The sequence below is a fragment of the Perca flavescens genome, chromosome 20 (genome assembly GCF_004354835.1).
Source record: "Perca flavescens isolate YP-PL-M2 chromosome 20, PFLA_1.0, whole genome shotgun sequence".
NCBI classification, from domain to species: Eukaryota; Metazoa; Chordata; class Actinopteri; order Perciformes; family Percidae; genus Perca; species Perca flavescens.
Genome location: NC_041350.1, coordinates 18,066,182 through 18,093,200, shown reverse-complemented (window position 1 = coordinate 18,093,200; position 27,019 = coordinate 18,066,182). Strand labels below are relative to the sequence as shown.

Genomic DNA, 27,019 nt, shown 5'->3' with positions numbered 1-27,019 from the left:
TTACACAATAATGCATCACTAATTAGAACCCAGTTGTCAAATATTATTCTGAAATGTGCCGTTTTGAATAATGAGTATATTTTCAGTATTTTGATGTTAATACTTTTCTACTTAGATTTTGAATGCATGACTTTTACTGGAAAGCGAGTACTTTTATACTGTGGTATTGAGCTATAACTTAAGTAAAATATCTGAGTACTTCTTCTACCATTGAGCATTTGTAGTGCTGATTTAACTCTGGTCATTTTGAGTACATAGTATGTAGTATTAATGGTTGTAAAGCATAGTTATATATTATTATTTACATATCCATCCTTGGAAGAAGTGGAGGAAAAAAGTGGTGATGGTGCAGTGGATATGACACATGCCTTTGGTGTGGGAGACCTGGGTGCGATTCCCACTGTGATAAATCAACCAATGTGTCCCTCAGCAAGACACTTAGTGTTGCTCCAGAGGCGTGCAACCTTTGACATATTTAGCAATTGTGAGTCGCTTTGGATAAAAGTATCAGCTAAATGACATGTAATGTAACAAAAGCAGAGGCAAAAATATATCCAAACTATAGCTATCAATATTATGGGCGATATGGAGAACATATTTTTTTACCAAATACCTCGATATCGATACTGCAACAATATTGTAGTGTTGACTATTGGCGTTTTAACAAAATATTATAGAGGGTTGCCTATTTGAAATTCACAGCAGAAGCCCAAAAACCAAAGTACCGTGTCCCCATCCACTGTCTGCTTACCTTTGCCCATGAAGAAGTTCTGGGCCTCTACAGGGGAGCCCAGGCCCTGGCTCTAAGAGATGGACCCCTCTTTAGATAACAAAATGTAAATCTTGATGTGTAGAAATAATGGGAAAATTGACACTTTTACAGTATGATCATAAGATATGTTTTTGGTTCTTTAAGTACAGTTTAATTTTTAGTCTGGGCTTTGGAGAAACTTCTTTACTTAGACCATGATTAGAGAAAGAGTTATCTTGAGTCAACACCTTTTTGCTGATACCAAATACATTTGTTTTAGTTCCTCTGAGTAAGACACTGCTAGCCTCCTTATTTGTATGTGCTCAAACGTCTCATAAGATAAGCAGATTTTGCAACAATGTACATTTGTACTCTGCTTTAATTGTCATTCATCCTGAACTGATGTCAGGGAGAGGAGGCCTTGTGACATTACAGCAGCGCTGCAAACATAAACACTTAATGAAAACAGATGTGTACATTTGGTGCAGAGTGAAGCTAACAAGAAGCATGCCAATTAGCATAAAGGTGAGGGCAATGTCATGCTTAGTTTGACACAGACACACAACACTGCTCCAGTAATTGACATTTCTCTCCAGTCCTGATGCAAAATGTGTGAGAAAATGGCCCTTTTCCATTACAAATTACAATAAAACATTAAAAGATGGATTGATTATTTGCTCTTGTACTGAAATTAGTAACATGATGGACTTTGATGTCTCAGTTGCTCAAGCAGACTAGAAGTTAAAATTTAAAGGTCTGGGTGTCATGAACTGCTTGACGATCTCATCTGTGACTTGTTTGCGTCGCTCTTGATGCTGCGCAATCATTGGCTGCAGAGTCTCAATCAAAATCTTCTTCAGTTCTCCGGTTAGGAGAGCTCCACTTGTGTAATCCTGTGGAGGAGGATGATAAAGCAGTGGGAGTGGATGGGAGGGGTGTGCAGTAAGGAAGTTGAAGAGTTCAAGGGAAGATACAGAAAGCAGAACAACAGGCAAGATCATAGAGAGAATAAGGAAAACAGAGTGTGATTAGCAACAGAAATAAAGTTTGGAAGATATCATTTGTTTTCTCTGTTCTTCACACCCTCACCTGTCTGATCTTCTCCAGCTGTTCATCATCCTCCAGGAAGAAGGTCAAGTACATGAAGGCAACGTCTATGTCTGGGTTTCCACCATACTTTCTGTGCTCTTCCACTGTGTCTTTCCCCCCCGAAAATGCATGTTTGTTGACCTGTGAGTAATGGTTAAACAGGTCAGTCAGCAATCATGGGCAATTTAAATCTGACTAGTAACTACTGATAGTAATAGGTCCTGTTCCATTTCATTCATACATACTGCCACATTACAGCACGGTACTAAGTGCATGGAATTTATTAGAACTTTGGATAAATGCTGGAGTGAGTCGCATCTTTAACACTGTCATTTCTGGTTCGTAGCTGAATGCTAACCCTAAACTACAATACATTAATACAAAGGTGATGATTGAAACCAAATAATGCAACCATGTAAACATAACACTTAAAAACAGCATAACATATAAAATAGTAATGATTGTCAAAGCTTGTGCGTTAATTAAATAGTAATTCATAAAATGGAATAATGCAACTATGTTAATGTCAAAGCTCGTACATAAACAATTTAAATCTGTAACTATTGACAGTAATAACTAGATATAGTGGCACCTTGTTTTTGAGCTGCTTAGGTGTGTCAGTGAGGAAGATAGAGGAGTTGGCGTCACTGGCGCTCATCTTGGTCTGCGCCCCCTGCAGGGCTGGGAAGAAGGTGGAGTGCAGCAGGGCTGGTTTGGGATAGCCGATCCTTGGAGCTACATCACGGGTCATCCTAAAGTAGGGATCCTGGTCGAGTGAGAGGAAAGACACAAACACATGTCATTGTGAAATATGACGTAAGTATTTAGTATTGTCCATAGGGATGTTTATAATTAACTGTTTAACCGACATTAAGAATTTTGATTGATTAATAGTTAAACAGTTAAAAACAATATTCTTAAAAAAGAAAAGAAAAATGGCTATACAATCTATTTCTAAACTGCTAGTTAAAGTGGCAATACTTAAGCACCAACAAGGATTCATTTTTAAACCCTTTTAAATAATAGTTTAATTTTAAATCATGTTACACCAAACTTTAAAACAAAAGTTTACTTTGATATAAAAAAATATCAATATTGTGTTTTTGAAAATCGATACAGTATTGCAAAATAAAATATCACGATACTCAAGTGTAGGGATTTTTTCTTACACCCCTACTTTAAATAGTTTAGTTGTTACTCAAAATCTACTAGGTTAAATTGAATTCTGTCGCAACAATACTTTAAACCCCAATTTAAACTGTGATCCATATTAACTTTTAACTTACATATGAGAAGGTTTAACTTTTGAAATGGCTACCTTTTGAGATGGATTGAGAAAAATAATCAAATTAAGGGACAGACTCCGCCTAATTGAGTTGTATGATGCTTCTACATTTTTCTTAAGAAACCGGTGGCTATGATAGGATTGCAGCTGTAACATCACCAATGCTCAAACTCCTGGTGGCCCTCAGATTTTATGCCACCAGATTATGCCAGCCAATATTTGGCCATATTGCTCCATTAATTCGGCCAAAAGTTTAAAAAGGAGAAATTAGAGTTACTCTGCCGAGTTATTAGTTACTCATAAGACTTTTAAGCTAGTTAGCAAACAATTTAATGTTTTGTTTTGTTAAGGAATAGCTACAGGCTAACTAACTGATTTTTTTAGCTAGCTAGCAAACAATGCAATGTTTCATTAAAGACTACAGAACAGCCGGAAATGAATGGTGGTCAGCCTCCCGGTCAGGTAAACAGGGACTCGTTGCCTGCTTGTCATAACTGTTAATGATTGGTTAACAAGGGTTGGCTATTATGTAAGAAAAAAAAATTCTAAATTAGCATTCCTAATTGTCATCTATTACTGTAATGTTGTCCTGACCTGGTCTATGGCGCAGGGGATGAGACACTGTATATCCTTTCTGCCTTTGAAGATCTGTGGGAAAGAGCTACTAAAGGAAGGGGCTGCCTGGATGGCTGGGAAGCTGATCTTTCCTGGATGGATAAAAAATTACAGAAATCATAAAAAACCAACAATGTTAATAATACTTCAGGATCAGGAATAATATGATATAATGTAACAAAAACCACAAACACAGCATTACACCAGCATCAAAATGAAACATCAGTAACATTTTTAGCTACTATGAAAGCAATCAAAGAATAATTTGTCTTTTAAAGATGTCTTAGTCATCAGTTGTCCTACCAATGCAGTCACTGTCTGTAAAGCCAAAGATGCCTTTGACCTGGTTGAATGTCACATGCTTCTGGATCTTTACCACATTTCTGTAGAATTCAGGGGTTGCACTGCAAAAAATACATTGAAGTTAACATTAAAAAACAACTCTGACTTAAATAAGACATTCTATGCTGTTATGTGAACAAATACCTTTTTTATTCCCATAACCAAATACCATTGTTCACATTTATTAATTTTCATTAATAAATATGGTAAGGCGTCTGTGCATCCTAGGAAGCCTCAGCAGTAAGGTCTGCCTGGTAGGAATATAATGATAGTTTTTGCCATATTTTACCCCATGTAGTCGAGGTCAGAGAAGATGAAGGTTTTGTTGACATCAAAGCCACAGGCAATGATGTCCTTGGCATTTTCCACAGCGAAGTGGTGGCAATCTTCTAGCGTTAGATCCTTCCACAGGTACTTCTCATCATCAGTCATCTGGATCACCAGGGGGATGTCAAACACATCCTGCAACCATCTGCAACAAGGAAGTAGGTTTCAGTTCTAACTTTCAGTTCTCTAATTTGAGATGACGCCTTAGTGATGTAACATTTGAACTAGCCTTTAGTTAGACAGCTCTTTGGTATTAATACATCACAGAGGGAGAACTCACTTGGTGAAGATGAAGGGGATGAGGTGACCAACGTGCATGGCCTCTGAGGACGGACCTCTGCCAGTGTAAAGGTAGAAGGACTTGTGCTTCTCATACGCATCCAGTACCTGCTGCATATCTCTGCCAGAAACAGCGATAAGAGGGAAGTGAGTCAGGCATTCCCACATGAAACCCTCATCATCATCCGTTTTAAAATCTGAATGACAGGTCAAAGGTTCAAGTGGTGATACATTGATGTGTCATTCTTACACGAAACCATCATCCGTTTTACTTAAAACTTAAAGTAAAACTAAAATCTGAATGAAAGGTCAAAGGTTCAGAGTGAATATTTTTATGGTCTGAAGCTATTAAAGAAGTATTTTATGACTGGACAGGGGGCTTTTGATCAAACTGGGCTGTCTATGTAGTAAAATGGCGCAATCCAACTTTTTTTATTGGTGCTACATGGCCAGTGAAAAAAAACAGAAAAGAAGCTGTGATATTCTCTTTCGTTTAAAAAGGGAGAAAACCTACAACTACATGAATGCACTGCACCGCTGGTGGGTACAGCGCACTAAAATATGTTTCTGAAAACATTTTACGCAAGAAATAGGCAATACAGTAACCAAATCTTGGTTTATATTTGATCTGCACTGTCTACTTTTACAGTTGAATCTGAAACTATAGATGCACCACACGGTAACTTGTAAGTCACCCATACACAAATAGTCAGGAATTAGGAAAACATGAAGAGATCACACTGATTAAATACTTTAAGTTCCTAAAATGCTGACCTGTGTGAGAAGAAGATTCCTCTTCGTAGAAAGCGGTGAGGCTTCTGTCCCAAGACTTTTTCTATTCTGTCCACCAGCTCCTTGTCAATTTTACTGCTGCCAAACCTTACTGAAGAAAGTCATGACACAATGTAAATTGTGTTGCTGTTGTGTAGCTTAAATTAACCCATGGATGGAAATAAATAACTGACATTCATAGTTCAACAAAGTTAAAAACAAAAAAAATATACATATATGCCATAGAACTTCAGCTCTTAAGTGAATGCCACCCTTGAAGCTTGAATCTTACCTATGAGTTTGTCATAATCCACTCCCTTGGCGTTGCTAGTGGAAACGTTCCATGGGTCAACTGTATCTTCATCATCAGCGTCAACTGCTGCTGGCCCATTGTTGGGGGCAACAGAGTTGTCTGAGGGCGGACAGCCTGCTTTGAAATCCTGACCTGTCATCTGTTTGTAGCCTACTTTCAACTTTAGCAGCAACTGAACAGCAGCATCAATTTCAGCCTGAGGAACACAAACACTGCTGTCAGATAACAAACCCAGATAAAAGCAGGCCAACAGAATCAAATGGCACTGTAAAATCTATTCTCATATTTTAAAAGGGTCAGTTCACCCAAAATACATAACTATGCAGATAGTTTTGTTTTCAGCTGGCATATCTGTTTCTAAGATTTCTCTGCATCTCCCTAATGCAATGGAGGTGAATGTATTTTGTGGTGCTTACAACATTTAAAAAATATATATATATATATTTAATAATATATTTAAAAAATTCAATAGCCATTGCCTTTCCAAAAAACAATGTCCAGATTACTGTGGAAAATGCACAAATGCACTATGAAAAGTTTTAAATGCAACTTTCTACCAATAGTAGAAATAGTCCCTGTAAAAACTTTTGACAGCATGTTCTGTGGATTACCCAGAGTAAAGGGACATGGCTATTGAAGAAATGTAGCTTTGGTGCAGAACTACAGCCACTAGAGCCAGTCCCACAATGAGCTTTCCTTAGGATGTGCCATTTCTGTGTCTGAAGCTATTTAGGAGAAAAGTGGGAGGGGCAAGGTGGAGGGTGGGGGTGTGGCCTTGACCAACTACCACTTTTCTCGTTTGAAAGCCATGATGTCTCTCTCTCATGGGTTGGCCAAATTCTCTGGGCGGGCAAAGCAGAGAAAGGGGAGGTAACCTTGATTAACCAGATTCCAAAACGGCTCATCTGAGCTTTCATTTTCTCAAAGGCAGAGCAGGATACCCAGGGCTCGGTTTACACCTATCGCCATTTCTAGCCACTGGGGGACCATAGACAGGCTGGGGGTATTAATGTTAAAAAACCTCATAAAGTGAAATTTTCATGCCATGGGACCTTTAATTGTTTTAAATGTCACTTTTTACTGCTGTCAGTTAGGGTTATCACAGCTTTATATCACAATATTTACATATTTTTATATAATACATTTTCTGATAATCAGTTGACAATTTAATAATGGGTAAAATAACTAGACAGGAATGGCTAATCCAGTAAATGAAATACCTTACAAATTAAAGTACATTACACTGATGCAACAATCTTGTCACTATCCAGCTCACTGATTTGCAACATTGCTCACAATAATCGAATACACACAGAGATAAACATCTACCATTGTATAAACTGTGTAGCAAAATCTCACAAATGTCAGTAACGGGTTACAAGCACTTACTTTATCTGCTTTAGCAGTTTTCAAGGTCCTGACTTCGTCTCCTTGTGCTGTCAGTTGCTCGTAGAGCTCCAGTGGACTCTTGGCTACTTCCGCGTCTCCCTGGCAGTCCGTCATCTTCTTCACACTGGCCAGATAATAGTAATAAAGAGGTTAAAAGTAATTGCTAACCAAATATATAACATAAACGAAACATGCACGTTCTAAATAGCATATAGTATAATATTCACAAAATTACTGAGGTTTTATCTGCTCTAGCATTACTGTATCTCCGTCCACAACAGTTGAGCTAATCGTCTGGTACTACCTATAGGTTTACATCACGCTGTCGTATTTCCTAAATGATAAAATTATTTAAAAAATTACGTTAAATAAGAGAGTACATTAGCTAATGTAATTCATGATTAAATAAGTGACTAGCCAGCATACCGTATAATATACTTCCTACCCAGTTCACAGCTCACTCATTCAATTCTGATTCAACTTGCATCAGCCCATGGACAGAAAAAGAGGTAGCTAGTGTTTGGATAAAATCATTCCCAGGTAAACAGGCTTCTTCAAAAGTTCCGCTATAAATAAATAACTGGACAAGTGCCACCTTGGAAAATCCTGTTCACTGCATTTAATACGCAGACAGTTTTCTATATTTTCTCATCTTAATTTCATAGTAAATCAACCAGTTAAACTAAGTACGTTGAATACACTTGAATACGGTGGATATCGGAGGATTTAAGACAGCCGCTTCTGTTCCTACCGGCGGTTTCAAAATAAAAGCGTTTACGCGTAAACATAATGATTAACATGAGTAGACACATCGAAACAACTTTTATTTTGAAACTGCATCATCTCTAATGGTTTTTGCGGGATTTATTTTGGACCCCTTTTTTGTTGAAAATATGACATGTGTTAACCATAGACTCTAACCGGTCTTATAATACATCCATGGTTTTAACGCTCATAGGTCGGATATTGACTGTTTAACCACGTTGCAGGTACGACAGTTAAAGGCAGGTTAGCTTTACTTTGTAGGCTATTTGACTGTCTGAAGGTGGTACGTTGAGTTAGCTAGCTAGCTATTACTCTTTCTGTTTTGGCTTTGTGTTGACTGATAGAAGGACAATTCACCAGCGTAACGTTAACTAACGTTAGGTTAATGTTTATCTAACGTTAATGCTCGAAATTCTGGATCTCCTAAAAGTTATCACCCTGCCCTTCCCTTTTTAAATAAAATGAGAGTGTTTATATTCTTCATATTTTCTCAAAATCTGCTTGGATGCTGCATGGAGGTGGCTGCTATACATTTCACCCCAAAAGTGACAATGCATTTCCAACAAAACAGTTGGTTAAACTTCCAGGTCAAACTATTGTAATGTCTAGGATGATGTAACAAATCTAAAAGTGACAAGTCAGTATACGTTTAGGTGCAGAAATACAAGCAACCACAAGATGTCACCCTTGGGCCTGATGGATTTACTCACCCCTGTTGTCCCTTTATTTCCCCTATATTATTTTCAAACAGGGTGTCATCATGTGAAGATGTCTTCATTAGTGGCCTATGAGGATTCAGAATCAGAGGATGATTATCTTGATCAAACGGAGGAGGGAGCATCAGTTTCTGTTCAAGCTGGATTTTGTGACGAAAACCAAGAAGTCAGGATGTGTAATTCCTCTGAGGTAATGAGCCCTCACAGCTTCACTCCTGCCCATGACAGGTCAGTTTTGGAATATCATGGAGATGTCTCAGAAAGAAGCAGTTCTTCACTACACCCACATTCACAGCCACAGAGCTGTTCTGACTGGGAAAGAAAATATCGCAGTGACAGGGCAGCACAAGAAAAACATTTTAGAGATACTGCAGCTCCTCTGAGTTTACCTGCGATTCAGGAGAAGATCTCACTATTGCAGACTATTCCTCCCATGCCACAAAGTTTTAGCGATGGGTTGAACTCAGCAAAGAGACATCACACTGTCCTGTCTGGTGTCAGACCGTACATCCCCAAGAGACAGAGACTTGCCACTTTAGTAGAGACAGTGGACCCAAAGTACCCAGCAGAGCAAGTCCCAGGGAATCGGACCAGGGAAAGCCAAATTCTTTCCGACGTGTCGGCGAGAGTAAAGCCTTATCTTGCCCACAAGCCCGGCGCTGCAGGGATACCAAGGAGGCTTCTGATGAGCCTGGGAGGCCACCAGGGTCCAGTCAACACAGTGCAATGGTGTCCTGTGCCTCATCTCAGTCATCTGCTGCTGTCTGCCTCCATGGACAAGACTTTCAAGGTAATGAGCTACAATAAACCTATCACTGACTTCAGAAATGATGCAGGTTGATACTTAGCCTTGGAACCTAAGAAATTAATAAAGAGGGGATTCATTGCTTTTGTAGTGCAATACTGTAGGCTTTCACAATTCTTTTTTTATTCGAATCAAACTGAAATGTAATTCAAGATATAGATGTGTCCTCATTTCTCAAACTCCATTTACATGGACACACAAATCCATTCATCAGTATTTTTTAAGGCAGGTGCTAAGTGCATCGGGGAGCTGTAAGGGGATAATCACTTACCTGACATTCATAGTAATTGGCGCAGAGTCGCAGGCAGCGAGATAATATCTGCCCTGCTGCCTCGATTTATAAATGTACCACAAACCACTTTCTTAGAACCATATCTGTCACTGTCAGTTAAATGTATGTCAGGACCCATGGGGCTTCCTATCTGTCTCTTTCTCTTTCTCAGGCTCATTCTTTCTGATTACCCCTCCCCCTTCTTTTCTGTATTTCACACCTGGAAAACAATCCGTCATTTCCAGACTGTAAAGGTCAAGTCATGCAGGTGTCTGCCAGTGAATAAAATATTTCTATCCCTGTACGAAACCACGTACCCCACCAATATCCTATGAGGACTTAGAATAGTTAATGATTTAAATATGCATGAAATAATTTGCATAATCATAAAAGTGCAGCAGTATGGCAGCCACCTCTTTTGGCACCTGGAAAGGGCGGTTTGGAGCAGATGGTGGAGGCGAGCAGCAGGGGAGGAGAAAACTTGGTTGTTTGTATGCAAGGATTTCTCTTCTTTTCTATCTCAGAGTATCATAACCAGATGTTTTCTGTAAGACCAATAGATAGATGAGCATGTAAAATACTACATATCTGTGAGACATTTTGCTCAATTTGAATGGAGGTAATTTTTTTCTCTAAATGTCTGCACTGACTTCAGAGGTATTCAGCCTCCACACAGTAATTTAAGTTAGCTATTTAACTATTGGCAAGCACGCTTCAACTGGAATCAGACATGATTTATACCAGAATTGTAGGCTTATAAAGTGATATGAAGATTGCATTATCATGATGGTGACAATCCTCATGATTATTGTCCTGAAATAAAATTAAAAACATACTGGAATTCAATGACTTAAGTAATTACATACAGTATATGTACAGTAAGGGTAATAGTTATTTAAACAAAATAATCTGCTCACTTTTATTACCTGATTGATTAAACTAACCACAAATTTGAAAAAATGTAGGGCTGCAGCTAACAATTATTATCATTATCAATTATTTGTAGATTTCTTCTATTTATTGATTAATTGTTTGGTCTACCCCTTACAATATATTTGCCTATAGCCCAAAATATATCATTGCTAGTTTTGAGTAGTCAAACACTCAGATATTTCATTCAGTTTACCATCACATAAGACATGAAGAGCAACTACTTACAATTGTGAATCTGGAACTAAGACATTTTTTATTAGGCTACATTTTTGTTGGAAAAGTAACTTGACCGACTAATCAATTATCCGAATAGTTGCAGAGAGGCGCCCTAGTAGCCTGCTGGTAAAGGTGCATTCCACATAACCACGTCTACTGTTTGATTACCGTTGACTTTTGTTGCATGTCATACCCAATAGTCCAACTTTTGTGTTTGGTAAGTGCTATGGTATGAGTACAGTAATACACTTCAGGGTGTCCTGGTATAGAAAATGACATAATTGAAAATGTTTTTTTGGCGTTCATTTTCTTGTATTGCGGCAGCTTATCATACATTGTTGCTGTATCGATTATGTCTTTCAGCACTCATACTACAGCTATTCTTTTCTGTTCTCTTTGGCTAATGACAAAGAGGGGGTACACCCTATGAAGTCTTAACACTTTCCCTCTTTGTGTTTCTTCACCAATTCCCTTCAGGCTTCCACCTTCTCCTCCTTCATCCAGTCTGTCAGAGGCAGAGTCAGACTATCATTATTCCAGCCTGTTTGCAGCTGTTGTTACCATGGCTACGGCAGGTGTAAGGCAGCAGTTTTAAGATGATAACACAAATAACAATTTAGTTTTAATTACCGAGAGTTATTTAGGAAGCAGATTACCCAAATGAGTCATCTGCATGGATCCGCTCCGCTTGTCCGTTAAGTGGCCGTGAAACTAAAGGGGATGCAAATAAACAAGCGCTCATTTTCACCCATGCCCAGGTCTCACATTGTACGCTTGTTTTTACAATTGTGTGTGCATTGAATGGTGCTGTTATGGTGAACATCATTAACGCTGTCATTCATTGGAGACAGGGCTTAAACACCATGCTACTTTATCAGACTTGTTATGTAGAAGTCTGTGTTTAGTTGATATTATATATTGGCTTTTGTGACTATAGATGCTATCAGTTGTTGAAGAGATTTTCATGGCACCTTGAGGTGGCAGTGTTTCACTAAGCGTAAGATTATACAGAGAAGTGGCATATCCTGTTGCACAATTAATGGAAATATTCTTAAAACAGTAGATGTTTCACTCCAATATTTAGCTTTTTTGCGATCAAAGGAAGGCCTCTCTGTGTGTGTGTGTCTCTCTCCCAGTCGTCTTTTTTTTTTCTCACCCTGAAGACATCTCTGGCATTCTGTTTGTTAAACTACTGCCTGCTGGATTGATATGTCAGCCTCAGAGACAGGGGGGTCCATCTTTCCCCCCCCCCCCATCCGTCTCCTGTGGGAGATGTGGTACAGAGCTCCTCAATGTGTTTCTTATTCTGTATGGAGAATTGAGCTTTAATAATGAAACACAGGGAGAGGCAGAGAGGGATCTGCAGTGCCTCACAGATCTTCAAAGTGTGGCCCTGGCTATGCCGGGGAACCAAAAAGCACTTCATCATTACTTGAATATACCTCAGTCGGCACCCGACCAGACCACCAACTGGATTTTAGGCTGGGCTTCATGGAGAAGCTTTTGTCTTTTGACATGTCTGACAGAAAATCCTACTCTTTTTTTCATCAGGAAATCGGATGAAAAGCATGTCACAATATTGACCAGCCTGTTTGCCAAGTGATCGTTTTGAAGCACAGTGCGAAAACACCACAACAATGATGAAAGACATCGCCAACATAAAAACAATCTGGCAGATTAACACCTCATTCATAAATGACTGTCTGCTTTATTAGGCCTCTTTTTGCACTTTATGTGCACCATGATATAACATTTTAAGCCGGTGTTAGATACTGTAGTCATGGCAATCACAACTAACAGAAGGCAGCTGGGTGCTTTTCTCTTCTGCCCTCTCTATAATCAGGGAAACCTCAAACAGTACAAAACCATTAAAGCCATTACACCCCACAGGGAATTGATTTACAAGCACACTCAACGGTAATTAGTTTGATTAATTCTTTATAAATGTTGTCTTTGCTTTTAAATTCAACTAATAAATCAGATTTGTATATGTACTATGCCAATCTATCCAGCAGTACTTTGCTGAGTATTTTTGTTTCATTAAAATAGAATTTAGAGGAGGAAAGATTAGATTATATCTTTCTCAGCTTTGAAAAAGAGACATTCATCAATTCTCTTTAACACAGGAAAGATTTTCTGTGCTTGAGGAATCATTGAATGCATCACCTGCAAAGGCATGGCAGACAAAAATTCATTTTGTTAGGCCTTGTTAATTTGACTCAGTAAATTGCCTTGAAATGACGACCTAAGCATGCAGGTCCTTTTCTCTTGTTCGACTGAAGAAAAGCAGTGTGTCAGTGCCTCCTAATGTCTTCTCTCTGTCATACTGCATTTCATTTCATCTGCTGTTTGTTTGAGGTGTAAAGGATGCAGGGGTCAGTGTCAGCCTTTAGCCTTTTAGCACACCTACACAGTATCTTCTTTTTCTTTTCTTTCATAGAGCATACAATGACTGAGCGCAAATTAAATTACTATTATATAATCTTGCGTTCTGGATCTTACAATTGCTTTGCAGTTTTTGCCAATTGCTTACACACTGAAGGTGAATGCTTCGACCAAAGCACCAAAACCTTAACTTTTGGAACCATGGCTTAAAAAAAGGCACCAAAAATACAAACACGGTTTCTGCTTTGCACTTTGTTTGCAATTCTGCAACACCCTTCTTGCAAAACACTACACACTGTATCTTACATTAGACACTTCTAACTCAACAAAATTCTTGTTCAAGAATGAAAACTCTTGCAATCACTGGGAAAACACTTATCTTCAAAATGCAAAACACTATCTGAAATTGGCAACACACCCACACACCCAACACTTAAGACAGTAATTGAACACCAGTCAGTCTGTGCCTCAGCGCTACAAACCGACCTCAGGTACACTTGGCCCCTTACTCCCCATTTCTCAATCTAATTGAGGAATTCTTTTCGGCTTGGCGTTGAAAAGTGTACGACTGCCAACCACATGCCTCTTCTGCAAGCAATGGAAGAGGCTTGCAATGCGATATTTCCCCTGTTGTCTGGCCAGGGATGATATTGCTTGTGATGTGAATGAGGTGATGTGGCCACTGACCAGACCCTAACAGAAGGCGGGATAAACCATCCACCCTAGCCTTTACAAAACAATTTTTTGTTTGCCATTGCACTGTATGCAATTATTTTATAGTTTGTTTTAAGTAACATATTGCATTGATTACTGTAATGTAATTCTACTTTTCTTTGTGTTTTATGTTGTAAAAACCTTCTGAAGCCTTTCTATTTTTGCGTTTATTGAAATGTAGACGTTCTCTACTGGAACAATCTTTCACAGAAGCCTGCATGAGAAAATAGGTATACAAAGTACTAAACAGGGCCGTGTTTTGTATGAAGTACATCAGTGTGTTGTTGCTGATTTGAAAGACTAATTCAAGTGTTGCGTGTGTATCATTTTGTTGCAAAAAGGCTATTTTGAAAAAGGATTGTTATGTTTTGATTGCAGAATTTCATCTTGACATACAAGTGAGATATTTATCTCCAAGTGTTGTGTCTTATTTGGCTTGTGTAAAGAGTTTTGACACAATGAGCAACATTCAGTGTGTAAGCAATTGGCAAAAACTAAACTCAATTACTTCCTGTCTGTTTATTTATTTTTTATTATATTATTTCAGGACAATGCACATTTGATGAACATTTAAAACAGTACACGTAAAAAATGCCAGATTGTAGCACAAGGACTAGCCTAATTTCCATCTGTAGTCCATTAATTGTGTAGTAAATTAATCGTTCAATAGCACATTGAAAACTGCAAAAGCTTTCTTCCTGAACGGTTTGAGCTTGTGTACACAGTCAGTAACAGTGACTTTGTTGCTGCATTCTAAGTGTGTTTGTGACTTCGGTTTGATGTGCGCGATGTGCCCGTCTCTGGCAGGTGTGGGATGGAGCAGAAAGCGGAAGATGCCTGAGGGTTTACACCTGCCATTCGGGAGCTGTGCGTGATGCCTGTTGGACCCCCTGCGGGCGTCACCTTCTCACTGGCTCCTTTGACAACACGGCTGTGATCACAGACGTAGAGACGGGTGAGAAGCAACACTTCTTTTTGTAGGTCGGATGAACACAGCGTCACATAACAAACGGCTGAAGTCGCATGCAACTGAACGCAACATTGGATTCAATTTTGCATGTGTCTACAGGCCACGTACATTAAACTACAATGACTGTGGTGTAACTTTATATTTTCCTAAAGTATTGAAGTTATAGTTATATACTTAATTGAAATTCAGTTTTAGCTGCTTTTTAACTGACATTTTGCTGATGTGGCAAAACAAAACTCTCTCTCTCTGTAGACGTGAAGCATTGCAGGGACAACCTTTGAAATCCACATTTCTAGAGAAAATATATCATGACCGGTCCACAAATTTTCCCAAAATTTAAATGAAACAACCATATTCCAATAATTAGTAACCCAAAATCTATTGGGGTCCAGCCACTATTAAATTTGCAATGACCTCCATTGCATTATTCGCAATAAACACAAAATCTGCAATGATGCTATAGTCTCATTTAGGGATGAGGTCGATCCTCAAAATTAGGTTCTATGGAGGCTACACGTCCGCTTCAATGGAGATGGTCCCTAATATGGGACACCACTCTTTTTCTTTCTCTGTATCTCACACATAGACATACATATACAGTACACGCTTAAAAAGAAAGCAAACATTAATACTTTCTGAAAATTTCGTTTTTGTCTACCTTTTACAAAATTCACTTTGAACTGCCGGCTCATTGTGTTTGCTGGCCCTTTTGTGTGCTCATACAAACCATTGAAGCTGACATTTACAACTGATCAATAATTTGGTTTGCTTTGGAAATGCTTTGCTTTGAGGCCAAGCATACATTTAACAAGCATGGCAGAAAAGATGAGAACCAGTCACACAGACGATCTAAAACAGGGCAACTGCTTGTTCAGCACTTCACTCATTTCCTTCAACTGAAACAATTCATGAATTTTTACACAGCTGAAAATCAAAAATGTTGGTAAGAATAAAAAGACTCAGATTGAAGAGTCACCAAGAATCATCTCAAATTCCTTACATTTGTCCCTTCTGTCCATTCACCAACATTAAATATGCTGCAGTGTTCATGTGTGTAGGAAAAGACCTCAAAGAGGCTTAACAGAATGAGGCTGAATATACAATAGACATTGTTTTGAAGCCCCTGTGGCATCTACATCTCTAGGGTCAACACATTGCTGTGATGACTTGCTACCGTTTGCACTTCCCCTCTCAGCATGTCTGTCAATACTGCCAATAAAGCCTACGGATATAAGCTTGGCCTGCCCATTAAACACACAGCCAGCTCCAGGAAGGGGATCGATAATGGATACATCACCACAGGAGCAGCCACCATGACCTTACACTGCAACGTCACAAACCACAACCATAAACAACCGTAAAAAGACCAATATTTTGGTCTTACATTTTGGGAGACACGGGTGCCTTGCACAGTGCTGTAGGATGTCCCATTGGTATCAAACTAGCAGCTTTGAAGTAATGTCCGACATCCAAAGAGCCCTCACAAGTCAATCCTGCCCTAATCTCTCTGTCTTTCTTACTATTATTATTATTATTATTATTATTATTTATTTATAGAAAAATTTAATAAACCACATTGCTGAGGATGAGGGTCTGAGGATGTGTTCTGGCACTACATAGCAATAAGCATTCCTATGGCAGCACGAGATGAAGAAAATTTCATTTAGTTGCATATTAATATGGGAGTTGGGAGTTCCTGCCCAGTTTCTGCCTAATTGTAGTGCAATTGTTGTGTTAAAGCGAATACCTTGACACTGACATATTAAAAGCAGTCACATTCAAGCAGTGAAAAGAACATAGAGGCCAAGCTGAATCATTTCTTTCATAATAATTTCAATACAGATTGACATACCTACGCTACAACTCCCATCTTTCCAGAGGATTAACACATGACTCACTCACAACAGGGCTTCACCAAGGTGCTGGCATCATTATGACAATGTTATCTGAAAAATTAATGAAGCTCCCAACATTCATGCAGCATATGTGTCAACGCTAGATCTACCAGTGATGGGACACTGAGGGAGCTGAGTGTTTGCCATATCAGACTAATCAGGATGAATGTGATCTTTACGCACTTCACAGTAATGCAAAGGCTCTCAGCTCTAACATAGAAGGCAGCTGGGTCTATTCTGTTCAATTGAGCACTCTTTGGAGATGTCTGCGGGCCTTTTAATGATCAGTGAGTGTCTTATTGGACACCTGACCCCTTTTTTTTTTTTTACCACAGCATCGCTAACCAAATGCTGTGCCAATTCTGCCCTACAAAGGCAAAACGCCGTAACATCATGTTTGGGCAAAAATTAGTTAATGTCACTTTTGGGGTATTTGAGACCTCCTTTATCATGTGAATAAATATCGTGAGTCAATTTGATTGTTTTAACGAGAAAATAAAAGACTATGACAACCGTAACATCCAAAACCATACGAGAAACCACAGCCGTAACAGCTGTTACGGCTCTTTGCCTTTGTTACGGCACGCTGAAGTTGAGTTAAGGTGTTCTGACTTTGTTTAGCCAGCCATCAAGAGAGATGTTACTGTGCCGCCGTGATGTTGCTGTACTCTGGCCTCGTCGTACTGTCAAAGTTTGCCGCTTTTAATTGTCACCAAACTACGTAACATACACACGATATATCTTTCAAATAAAGTGGCGATGATTCCTATTCTGTCAGTGTCCGTGACAGCCCGGAGCTAGCTAACTTTATAGCGCTAACGGTGATGCTGACACACCACCTCACTTTGCGGAGCCTCACATTAGACGCCGAAAACGAATCATTAAATACACAGCTGGCATCTTACCTTTCCATGCAATCTGATATAATCCATGGAAAATATAATCCATAGCAAAGCACGTCATCTGCTGTATCCAGAACAATCCATACGTGTTTGAGCCATATTTCCTTCTTGCATGTGTTCATGTCAGATCTTACACAAATCCATAAAAGCACTAAGCTAGTTATTGCTAACGTCCGTACAAATTATGCTAACCTAAATGTTATCTCAGAATTAAAAAGTAGTAATCCAAATCAAGTTTGTTGACTGTGCATCTTGAGCAGTTTTGGTGGCCCTTAACCCTTAACCAGGGGCTGTTCTAGGATCAGACCTTTAGGGGGGCTCAGCCCCTAATGAGAATATGACACGAATACAGTGCCTTGCAAAAGTGTTAAACATTATATATTTATTGTTAAACAATAAATATACCTATGTATTCAATTATAATTAAATTATCTTTATTGAGAAAATATTTCTTGTATTTATTCATAATGTATACTGTACTGCAAAGTAACTTATCTGTCATACTGTTCAACTGTGTTAGTGTTGCCACACTATCCTGATCAAATAGCACTAAATAGGAACAACAAAATGTCTTCTATATAATTTAAAACAAATCCCTTGATGACTAGACCTTGGTTAGGTGTTCTTATAATGGATGTAAGTATGGTGAACAGCAAGCAAATATTGATTATATGTCAGTTACTGCCTTTTGCCTTTGCATGACTCCTTGTTTTTGGCACATGATACAAAGGCAGAGTACAGTAACTGCCAAACAAGGGTCAAAGGTCAATTTTGAACTCAAGATTTTTTGCATACAAACATTTCTTCATTATAACAACTAGTTGTCACATTTTGGGAGTTCTACCTATAATACTTTTGTCTGGACAAAACAGAAACTTTAAAGTCATTTTTCTCAGATTCACACTCTAGCAAGTTAAGGTCTTTTGCCTTTGCAGGGCAGAATTGGTATGTTTAAAGAGAAATGGAATTATAAAGGAGCCTATGCATTCAGAATGGTGTGTGGGCCCATTTTCCTTGGCCGTCTTTGTAGTTGTTACTGTGTCCAATTTAATTTGTAGAATCTTATATCCACTCCCAGTGGGCCACAGGCAGGCTGTCACAGCTGAATAGCAAAAGTAGAGGGAGAGGAGGATATAAAGAGAGAGAGCAGGTTAAGAAGCATTATGCAGAAAGAGAAAGGTAGAGGAGAGGAAGAATGCGAGAGAAAAAAATCAAAAGAGGCAGACTAAATTCAGAGGAGAAATGGAGAGAGCATGGCTTGGGGAGTGGAATACATGAATTTCATCTGGAGGGCATTACTGTGAAGTTGCTGCTGTTGTCCAGCGCTTTCTCGGCTGTCCTTGGAAAAGCTGATTGGCGGAGGCTGGCATAGGAAAATTTGCCCATATACACACAGGCTGCCACAGGTTGAAGTGTCAGTTCGTGCATGTGATTGCAAAACCCAAGTCTGTCCAGATCCCTTCAGATACTGGCAGAAAGGAGATTCTTGCTTTCCAAAAAACAATAATACACAAAGATTGTGCCCGTACTAGAGTGGGCTTGTGTGTTGCCCTTACACCTCCCTTTGACTTTGCAGAGACATATTGCAATGAATGAAGGGCTTCACCAATAGTTCAGGTATAAGATGGAGTTTTACGTTATTGCAATGTATTATTTGAGAATGAGCTACAAGCTGCAATGTGCCAGAAGTGCTTAAAGTGTTTGAACTATTTTTACTTTTTGAGAGTCCCATCTCCCTGTTCCCTCCAGGAATTAGGCCGTTTACCCTTAGTGAATGTCAACACTATTAACATTTGCAACACTTGTGTCATTAGCAACCCTTGATGGGAAACAAAAGTGAAACTGTTACCCTTGTGCTTTTACAAAAGTCCAAGTATGCAGACGTTGTACTCTCCTTTTTAGTCAAAGTGTTTCAAACTAGTTGCAACAAATTATTATTATATATATATATATATATATATATATATATATATATATATATATATATATATATATTGCTTATTAAGCCTATTTCCAAAATATTATTTTTAGTAATGTGTTTCTAACCTTTGCTTATGTTGCAGTGACAGCACTCTGCTTTGGTGGATCCAGTAATGAGGCAGAATATCCATTTCATACCAGTTTCCCCCCTAATGTCCTCTGTGCTGTAGTCATCCACTGTGTGTGTCAGCTCTACAGCATGATCACAGTTCTTTCAGGACTACAAAGTAAACTATCGTGAGTAGAGGGACAGATCACTGCAGTCTTCCCTTATCTCCCCTCTCAAGCAAGCAAATTAATCTTGCTTAATTAAAACATGACGAGGCCCTCTTTATTATGAGGAGAATGTTGATTTCTCATCGCCTTGCCAAACACGAGTTTTAAATCTCAATGACAGATCTTCTCCGTATCGCCACGGGTAAGCCAATTAAGCAGGAAGTGTGAGCCTGACGAAATTGCCTGTTAAAACTTTGGTTCAATGCGATTGAATTTGGGAGCGTGCTAGTACGCCATTAAATGAAAGAAGGTCCATTTTGCTGCAGTTTATTATCTGTGACTCATTCCCCTTTCTAAAAAGACTTGGTAGGAACATCCTGGAACAAGTTTGAAATTAAGTGCATTTTTGTTGTGGACTAAGACTGTTTGGGGGTTTTGTTGTTTGTTTGATGAATTAATGAGGAGGCGTTGAACCCTGAGGTGTTCTACTTTACATAGCCTTTGACAGAGCTGCTGGCTAATAGTCTGGCTTGGTTCCTCAAGTAGCCTTCTTCATCATTTTCCCAGGAAACAAATTTTTGGTCGCACCCTGTCATTCTTAATTTTATATCAGCCCCCCAGTGTTTTTGTTTTGTTTTTAAGTAGGACATTTTTTAAATTAATTTTAGATAAAGCCGCCTCTAGCCCAAACAGTGTTTCATATTCTAGTTTCTCTTATCATCTTCATGTCTTTGTTAGTTTAGATGATCTTTTTCTCTTGAGCAAATCTTTAAATCAAGGAGCTTTTTAGACCCGTACGATGGGCTGCTGTCTTGAAATATCCCAGACACGCTCTTGCAAACGTGCTGCAACGCGCACACAGAAGCTGTGCAGTCTTACAGATTTTTGGACACTCCCATTAAAATGTGTTAGAGACAGATAGTTGAGTTGTTGAACTGCTCTAGGGCAACTATAATGACAAAAATAGTTTCACAAGAAACTGTCCGTGGTCTATCTATGTGACTTTTTTTAGTGACAGAAAGACGTGATCAAAAACTGATGGATGTAGCCTGTAAACAAGCTCACGTCCTGCTTCTGACCTGAATTGATCACAGAAAGCTTTTCATCCCTTCACTTTGACATCATTCCTTCATGTATTTCAGAAGGTACATTGAGTTAAAAACACTTTTCAGCAGCTTACAGCAAGATTTACAGGCGATGGCACAATTTAATTACACAATGTTTACTGCACAGGAATGGAATGGGCGGATTGGATCCTCATATTGCGCTCAATTAATAAACCAACAACAGCAGAACTTGCATCTCGAAAGTAATGTATGTTGTGTTCAGTTTAGTCTTGACAGTTGAGATATGTAAAAATGTGTGGCTTTTCATGTGGCACAAACTGCAACAGTTTGTCTTCATTCATTAGTTAAATAGTCTGAAACTTTTTATTCTTTTTGTAGGCAGAGCATATTGGTTCCTTCTGACAGATGTGTGTAGCAGCTGCAGTAAATGATACTCCTTGAGCAGAGATTAAACAGCCCTGTCAGCCCTGGCGGCTCAGAGAAATGTTGGTTCCCAGAGATGACAGAAACCTGCCAGGAGTCAGAGTTGAGCTGGGAACGAGTTCCTTAGTGCTGATTAGGCAACATTCTCAGGTCTAAATACTGCATGCTCTCACATATATATATATACACCGTCAGGATGTTGAACCCAGAAGCATGACACTTTCTTTACTAGGTGCATTACAAATGAAAGCAGTGCTTTCACTCCACGCCAAAGGCTTCATGTTCAAGTCTTAAATGGTCAAAATGTCAACATTTCATGGATCTAGATGATTATAAAAGAAATATATTTTATTGTCAACTACTCTACCTCTGGAAAAGATAGGTTCAGGTTACTTACAAAAATTGTATTTGTATTATTTTGTACAATATAAGGTGAATGTATTGTAGATTTAAGTAATATGATGGATGCAGTTGGGGAGTTGCCCTAACTGCTTTTGATTGCTCAGTTTCCTGTGAATTGTATCTTTAGGTTTGACAGTGATGTGCAAACATTTGATTAGTCGACTAAACGTTGCTTCTACTATCCCTGATACTGGATGTGAATATATTTAGCCTCCTTATTGTTGGAGGTTATTTGAAAATATTTAAAAATAAAGATAAGTTATTCATTGGAAAAAGAAGTAGGCTATCTTTTATGTTACATCAGGATTGAAAGTAACTCTGTTTATGAGTGCAAGGTGTTGCTAATTGCATATAAATGTTTCCATCATACTTAAGTTTTGTAGTGTATAATCCAAGTGTTCCCTACTGACAAAAGATGATAGATCTTGTTCTTTTATCTCTCTCGCTCTTATTTCTTCTTGTCTGTAGGGCAGCAGGTAGTGAAATTGGACAACCAGTTCAAAGTCATGTGTGTGGTCCTGCATCCCAGCAACCCAGACGTATTCCTGTGCGGAGGTTACAGTTCAGTGGTCAAGGCCTGGGACTCTCGCAGCTGCAAGGTCAAACTTATTAACCTCCCTACAGTAGATTTATCATTTTTATTGAGTCTGGTTCACAGACTATTGCTTGAACTCATACATCCAAGGCAGGAAAGCTTTGAACACATGCTCCTCATCTACAGCTCACTCCTGCACACTCAGAGTTACACACAGGTACAAACATGGTAGTGCACATTTGGCGTGCACAATGACCCACGCTTTATTTTATTAAAAGGATAATGTTGTCATATGCGTAGAAGCAACACTGCAGGTTATCGCAGTAATTGTTTAAAGCAAGTTTTAATTTCATTCAGGACTCATAAATTGTTCCTGTGAAGCTGCAACCTAGTATTGCTATTAAGCCTAATGGACTGTTTTATATGATAATCCTATTCACCTCCTCAGAATCTGAATGTGCACATGTAATTTTCCCCCACGGCTAGTTGTATCGCTTCGCTGCAGGGTTTAAGATTTAATACAGCAGGGATTGCTTCCGCCAGTAGGTTTCAATGTGAGTTGCAGAGCGAGTGTGGACCAGTCCTCTGCAAATAGGTTAATGCTGTAGCGTGGCTGCCTGTCAGTCTTAGCCTTGCGTGTGTTTTTCTTGCTTTGGGAGGAAATTACCCCCCACTAGACAAAAAGGGCCAAAACCCACAAGCACAACATTAAACCATAAGCTGGAAATCTTTCCAAACAGACTCATATGGTTGAACTGGATGCATGAGATTGCTCTGCCATGTTAAAGCTCATTGACAAGAGTTAAAAGTTTGGTTCAAGTTGCAAAGCAGAAAGAGAGCAGTTAAAGTTGCAGTTAGGGGTCAAATTGTCCCATGTAGATTGTAGCTGCTAGCTATCTTATAGCTGAAACCTAATATGATAAAAAAAAACACCCTGTGAAAATCGTTTTTGATAAGCTAGTAAAGAAAGGTTTTTAACCCAGGGGTTAAATTGGGCCTGAGCTCACCGCGGTCGATTTAACTAAATTGCTGTGGCCATCACACAGCCGTAAGATCGAGAGTTCGCACATGGGACATGTGGTAACTTCATTTCAACATTTTCCACTGCAGATAAACATTAAAGTTTTCTAGAGTACACTTATTAAAGTTTACCTAAAGAGGCCACATAAACATCTGATTTTGATGGGGTTTTTTTGGTTGTTAAATATAAATATAAAAGCTGTTGTTATGACACTGCTTTACCCTGATAGTAGCTTCACTTACTTTGTTTATACTCTAACAACGTTAGTAGAAGCATTGGTATAAGTGCATAGAACAAGGAAAGTGACTGACTGAGTCTTTAAAGGAAAAGACCACTGACACACTGTACCACAGTCGTCATCTTGTCATTCCGCCTTGAAGGCAGAAGTCCAGATGTTTCCCTCATTCCAGTTCATTTCTCATCTGAGCTCAGTAACCTTGAGCATTGTGTATTCCAACTAGAAGAATACTGTGCTATAAAAGCATCATATATAGCATTAATTCTAACTAAATGTAATTGTATTAAATGGGATAAATAACTACTTGAGATTTTTCACACAGTAACACTTCCAACTATATGGTAGATCTCCATGCTTTTACTAAGAATTTTAAAGGTCTTGATGCTAATTTATGTGTGTTTCTAGGTGGTGAAAGTGTACAAAGCAGGGATCCAGCAGACCCTGGACATCCTGTTTCTGAAAGGTGGTGTGGACTTTATAACAAGCTCTGACTGCGTGAGCAGAGATTCTGCCGACCGCACCCTCATCGCCTGGGACTACCAGACCACAGCCAAGATCTCCAACCAGATCTACCAGGTAAAGAAAATATGTGTGTGAATGAGAAAAAATAGCCCCTGAAAAAATACAGTTCTGATTGGCACATGACGTCAAAATTATCAGCTGAAGGGCTTAAAAACAGTTTGAATTTTAACCGGCAAATCATATTTCCCATATAAGGTTAATTTCTGAAAAGATGTGAAAAGCCAAAGTTGGTAATGAGGCATGTGGAACTGGCATATTTTGACATTTACAAAGTGCTGAAGGAAGTGTGTGCCTTACTGAATAATATTTGTGCTGTGTGTGTCCTTGCAGCTGTGTTTCTGCCATTGAATTGAGCATGTATTGCACAGTACAGGAAGTCTCCGTAGTCGTCTGAATTCTTCATACTACTCTTAATATGTAGGATGGACAAAATAACCGGACATACAAACCACATAATACAACAACACATACTGTGTCCTCCGAAATGAGCATAGTAGATTGATTGCATTATATTATAAGGAACATAAGGCTTTTTCAAAATAATGGTCTAGTTGACATGCAGCTGACTTCATGGTTAGCAACAGCAAGAAAAGGTCAAATAATGAATTAATTTCTCCTCTGGATCTTCTCTTCACTCATTTGGCCACCAGGAGCGGTACACGTGTCCCAGCCTTGCTGTCCACCCACTGGAGGAGTCCTTTGTTGCTCAGACTAACGGGGACTACATGGCGGTGTTCTCCTCCCAGCAGCCCTATAAAATGAACAAGAGGCGGCGATACGAAGGACACAAGGTCAGTAACAAGTGTGTGTGTGTGTGTGTGTGTGTGTGTGTGTGTGTGTGTGTGTGTGTGTGTGTGTTTGGGGGGGGGGGACAACGACGACAACATCGACAACAACGCAGGCCTGATCAATACAGAATGTACACACATAAAAACAACTTCAGCAACATCCCACATGTACACAGAACTGTGCAAAGGTAATAGAATAAACCTATACACACACACATATGAAATGCTCATTGTAACCTACACAACACATAGTTGACATGTACCATAGTTTTCTCCGCAGCACCTTCCCCCAAAACAAACACTAAGCGCAATACAATATTTCCACTGAGGGAGGCAAACGGGGGCGGAATAAGACATTTCATTTCTGAACCTTTTTCACATTTTCTTCATTATATACTACTTTGAAGCAAACTAACAGAATACATGTGTTGTGCAACCAATCAGTGTATCACACAACCTTATACAGTCTATGTACACAACCACAACCAATTATAAATACTTTATTGCAGCCTTTATTGATCAAAAATAACTACAAATAAACCATAGGTCAAGATTTCTTTCAAGTCTAATTTGACACGATACTCGTTAGTCCATATGTATATTAAGTATTATTAATTAAGAAAGATATATTAAGAAAGATATATTAAAGGTGCTCTAAGCGATGTGACGTGTTTTTTAGGCTACAACATTTTTTGTCACATACAGCAAACATCTCCTCATGATCTGCTAGCTGCCTGTCCCCTGAATCCCTGTCTCTGTAGACAGCCCAGGCTCCAAAAAAGGCACCAAAAACAAACTGGCCAACCTGCACCACTAAACATAACAAAGAGTCTTCCAGCCAATAACCGACAAGAAGGATTTGGGGGTGGGGGTTGGTTAGTGCTATGGATGTATTAGTGCGCGGAAGGGAGGGGACGAGATGAGGATGAGGGAGGGGCTTAGAGCACCTTTAAGAAAGAGTTATTAGGTCGCTGTAAATATTTCTCATCCTGTAGAGATCCTTCCAAATGAGTTTCAAGTGTAATGCAAGAGTTAAGAGATGAATGAAGTATTCTGTCTGTTAATTCAGTGAATTAAATGAAACTATCAACTCTAATACCACCAGAGATGTTAAAAAACACATGCACGCTATTCTAACATTGTTATTTTTAACTGGTTCACAATCTAGTTATTATGCTGATGTTAAAATAGCTCTTGGTGGAAGGTTAATGCATTGTAATTGACACATACATTCTTGTTCTAGGTGGAGGGATACGCAGTGCAGTGTGAGTTTTCTCTGGATGGAACTATCCTGGCCTCAGGAAGCTCCACCGGCTCCGCTCACTTCTACGATTACCACAGCGTTCGTATGCTGCACACTCTCCACGCCCACAGCCAGCCTTGCCTGTGTGTTTCTCAGCATCCCGTCCTGCCTGCCACTGCGGCTACCTGTGACTGGGCTGGTGAGATCAAGGTCTGGCACTAAGGCCTCTGAATGAACAATATGGACTAAAAAAGGCCAAGAGAAGATTATACTTAACTGAAAAATAATGTGCACATCCATCTTCAAGACTGTATCTCCCATAATCTCTTGGCATAAGATGATAAGAACTTGGCAAATAATGCTGGATGTCAGCAAATCTACTATCTACTGACGCCTTTGAAAAACAATCTTTTTGTGTATCTTGTAATGTTCTCACATTATTTAAAAAAACACCCACATCACTCCTATTGATATTAACTTCTATATTGTGTAAATGTTATTGCAAGCATGTTTTTCATATTTGGCCCATCTTCAGGGAAATCGGGGAATGATGCACTGGGTTAGATAAAAGTTTCTTTACAGTTCAGAGTGAACTATTCTTATGAGTTTTTATTCTAAAGTGGTAGGTGGTGGGAAAGCAGTCTATGTATACACACACACACACACACACACACACACACACACACACACACACACACACACACACACGCAACGTAAATTATTTTATAGTCAGCTTTCCATTCCAAAAACAGCAAGAGACTTCATCATCATGTTCTTGTCAAAAGAGAAAAGAAAAAAAATCTCTTTGGGCATTTTCTAATCAGTAGTGCTTTTCATTCCACATTTTGCAT

General features: G+C 39.0%; 2 protein-coding genes across 3 annotated transcripts; one reads left to right on the top strand and one right to left on the bottom strand.

Annotated features, from left to right (window-relative positions):
- Window positions 1-1,112: 1,112 nt before the first annotated feature.
- Window positions 1,113-7,712, bottom strand: wars1 (tryptophanyl-tRNA synthetase 1). Of its 2 annotated transcripts, none has more exons than XM_028566629.1 (11): window positions 7,607-7,712; window positions 7,162-7,285; window positions 5,752-5,968; window positions 5,463-5,571; window positions 4,690-4,809; window positions 4,372-4,554; window positions 4,044-4,144; window positions 3,720-3,832; window positions 2,433-2,606; window positions 1,841-1,981; window positions 1,113-1,644 (listed from the first exon to the last, which is right to left on the bottom strand). In XM_028566629.1, exons 2-11 carry the CDS (start codon window positions 7,273-7,275, stop codon window positions 1,486-1,488), a joined length of 1,431 nt encoding a protein of 476 aa, XP_028422430.1. In that variant the 5' UTR covers window positions 7,276-7,285; window positions 7,607-7,712; the 3' UTR covers window positions 1,113-1,485. The 2 variants fall into 2 exon arrangements, with proteins under 2 accessions (XP_028422430.1, XP_028422429.1); XM_028566628.1 differs by having other exon boundaries at window positions 7,588-7,694.
- A 298-nt stretch (window positions 7,713-8,010) lies between these two features.
- On the top strand, window positions 8,011-26,754 carry wdr25 (WD repeat domain 25). The gene is made up of 7 exons (XM_028566134.1): window positions 8,011-8,150; window positions 8,678-9,432; window positions 14,774-14,921; window positions 22,290-22,420; window positions 24,021-24,191; window positions 24,788-24,928; window positions 26,169-26,754. Exons 2-7 carry the CDS (start codon window positions 8,695-8,697, stop codon window positions 26,388-26,390), a joined length of 1,551 nt encoding a protein of 516 aa, XP_028421935.1. The 5' UTR covers window positions 8,011-8,150; window positions 8,678-8,694; the 3' UTR covers window positions 26,391-26,754.
- The last annotated feature ends 265 nt before the right edge of the window (window positions 26,755-27,019 follow it).